Source organism: Wasmannia auropunctata, unplaced genomic scaffold (genome assembly GCF_000956235.1).
Source record: "Wasmannia auropunctata unplaced genomic scaffold, wasmannia.A_1.0 LD278975.1, whole genome shotgun sequence".
Classification (NCBI taxonomy): domain Eukaryota; kingdom Metazoa; phylum Arthropoda; class Insecta; order Hymenoptera; family Formicidae; genus Wasmannia; species Wasmannia auropunctata.
The window spans coordinates 12,832-14,506 of record NW_012083915.1 but is presented as its reverse complement, the minus strand read 5'-3'; the positions used below and the strand labels follow the sequence as shown (position 1 = coordinate 14,506).

General features: G+C 29.7%; 1 protein-coding gene across 1 annotated transcript in view; it reads left to right on the top strand.

The window, feature by feature from the left end:
• The first annotated feature begins 92 nt into the window (after positions 1-92).
• The window catches only part of LOC105461751 (alpha-tocopherol transfer protein-like), a 14,113-nt gene continuing 12,530 nt past the window's right edge, over positions 93-1,675 (top strand). The window contains exons 1-3 of the mRNA XM_011708260.1: positions 93-507; positions 786-1,146; positions 1,440-1,639. Of these exons, the coding sequence (XP_011706562.1) occupies positions 224-507; positions 786-1,146; positions 1,440-1,639 (845 nt within the window). The 5' untranslated portion in view covers positions 93-223. The remainder of the gene's footprint in view (positions 508-785; positions 1,147-1,439; positions 1,640-1,675) is intronic.

Sequence of the window (1,675 nt, the reverse complement as noted above, 5' to 3'; positions counted from 1 at the left end):
GACTAGTTGTCCAGAAAATAACTTTATCTAATTGTTTATTAAAACATATTTTATTTTTTGACCAATCACTAACCAATTCTACAAAATTTCTTCTTAGTTGTTAAATTTTTTACAATAAATTGAAAATAACAAGCACTAACTTTTTTGTAATCAATTTTTCGCAGATCTTTTTCTACTCACAATCAAATACAATAAAATAATTTTAATTTACAATTCAGGTAAAATGTCATCAATAAAATGTATCACATTAGAAGAAGAAATGAAGAGGAATCCTCAATTGAAGTTATCCGATATACAATTACTGAGAGAGTGGTGCAAAAAACAACCGCACTTACCAAAAGTTGAGGATACCTTTTTTGCCTTGTGTCTTCACAGAAATAATTATCAAATGGAACCAACAAAAAACACAATTGAGAATTATTTCACGACCAGGACGCACTTACCAGAATTTTTTTGCAATCGAGACCCGCTCGGCGAAAAAAGAATACGACAAGCTTCCAAAGCCATGTAAGAAGCGACTTTGTAAATGTTAGTGAGCAAATAGTAGTAGTATAATTTGTTAATGTTAAATGTTAATTTGTAATATTTAAAATATTTTAAGTATACACATTTTGAGATCCATGTAGAGAAAAATAGATTTTGTAATGTGTATATATGTACTAATATTTAATTGTAGATTTTTAAAACTACTACAACATATTTTTGCTAATATTTTAATATTATTTGATATACATATGTATTCTGATATATTAATAAATTGAGATAATTTATTTTGATTTAAAAAGGACATATTTTCCTCTGGAAGAAATAACGAAAGATGGATATAAAAAAGTATATGGAACATATTTAGAAGATCCTACTCTCTATGATTTTAATGACACTTCCAAATATTACCTGATGTTAACCGACATTTATTTTTTGGTGGATGGTACTACGAACGGACATATATTCTTCTTCGACGCTAGCAATTTATCCTTTGGTCATTTTACACGAATGAATCCATTCGGATTCAAGAAATATTTATATTATCTCCAAGAGGCAGCACCATTTCATATAAAGGAAATTCATATCATAAACACATCATCCGTTCTCGAATTGGTACTGAACATGATAAAACCTTTCATGAAAAAGGAACTGCTAGACGTAGTAAGTATCACAAATTAATAAATTTACCTCAAGTGTAATTGTTTAACAGTATCCGCGTTTTTAAGAAATGCATTTATATTTGCAACAAACACGACGTAATGTAGCAATTAAATAATTTTAATGTCATAAATAATTTTAACTGTACTTATATAGATTCAAGCAAATCTAGAATTATACAAATATAATTTCTCCTAACATCAAAATTTTAATTTGAAAGAGTTATAATCAAAGCTACTGTTTTACTTACAACTAGTACTCAAACATGTTTTTCTGAACTTATTCAATTTTTCCAGATGTATTTTCATTCATCGTTAGAGGACGTTTCCAAATACATCTCAGTGGACAAGTTGCCGAACGAAGCGGGTGGAAAGGCGGGTTCGATACGTGAATTGACTGAACTACAAATGAAGATGCTCGAGGAGTATCGTGAATGGTTTCTGCTGGACGAAACAACCAGACGTGTAGACGAAACAAAGAGAATTGGCAAGAGCAAATCAGCGAATGATTTGTTTGGTGTTGAGGGTAGTTT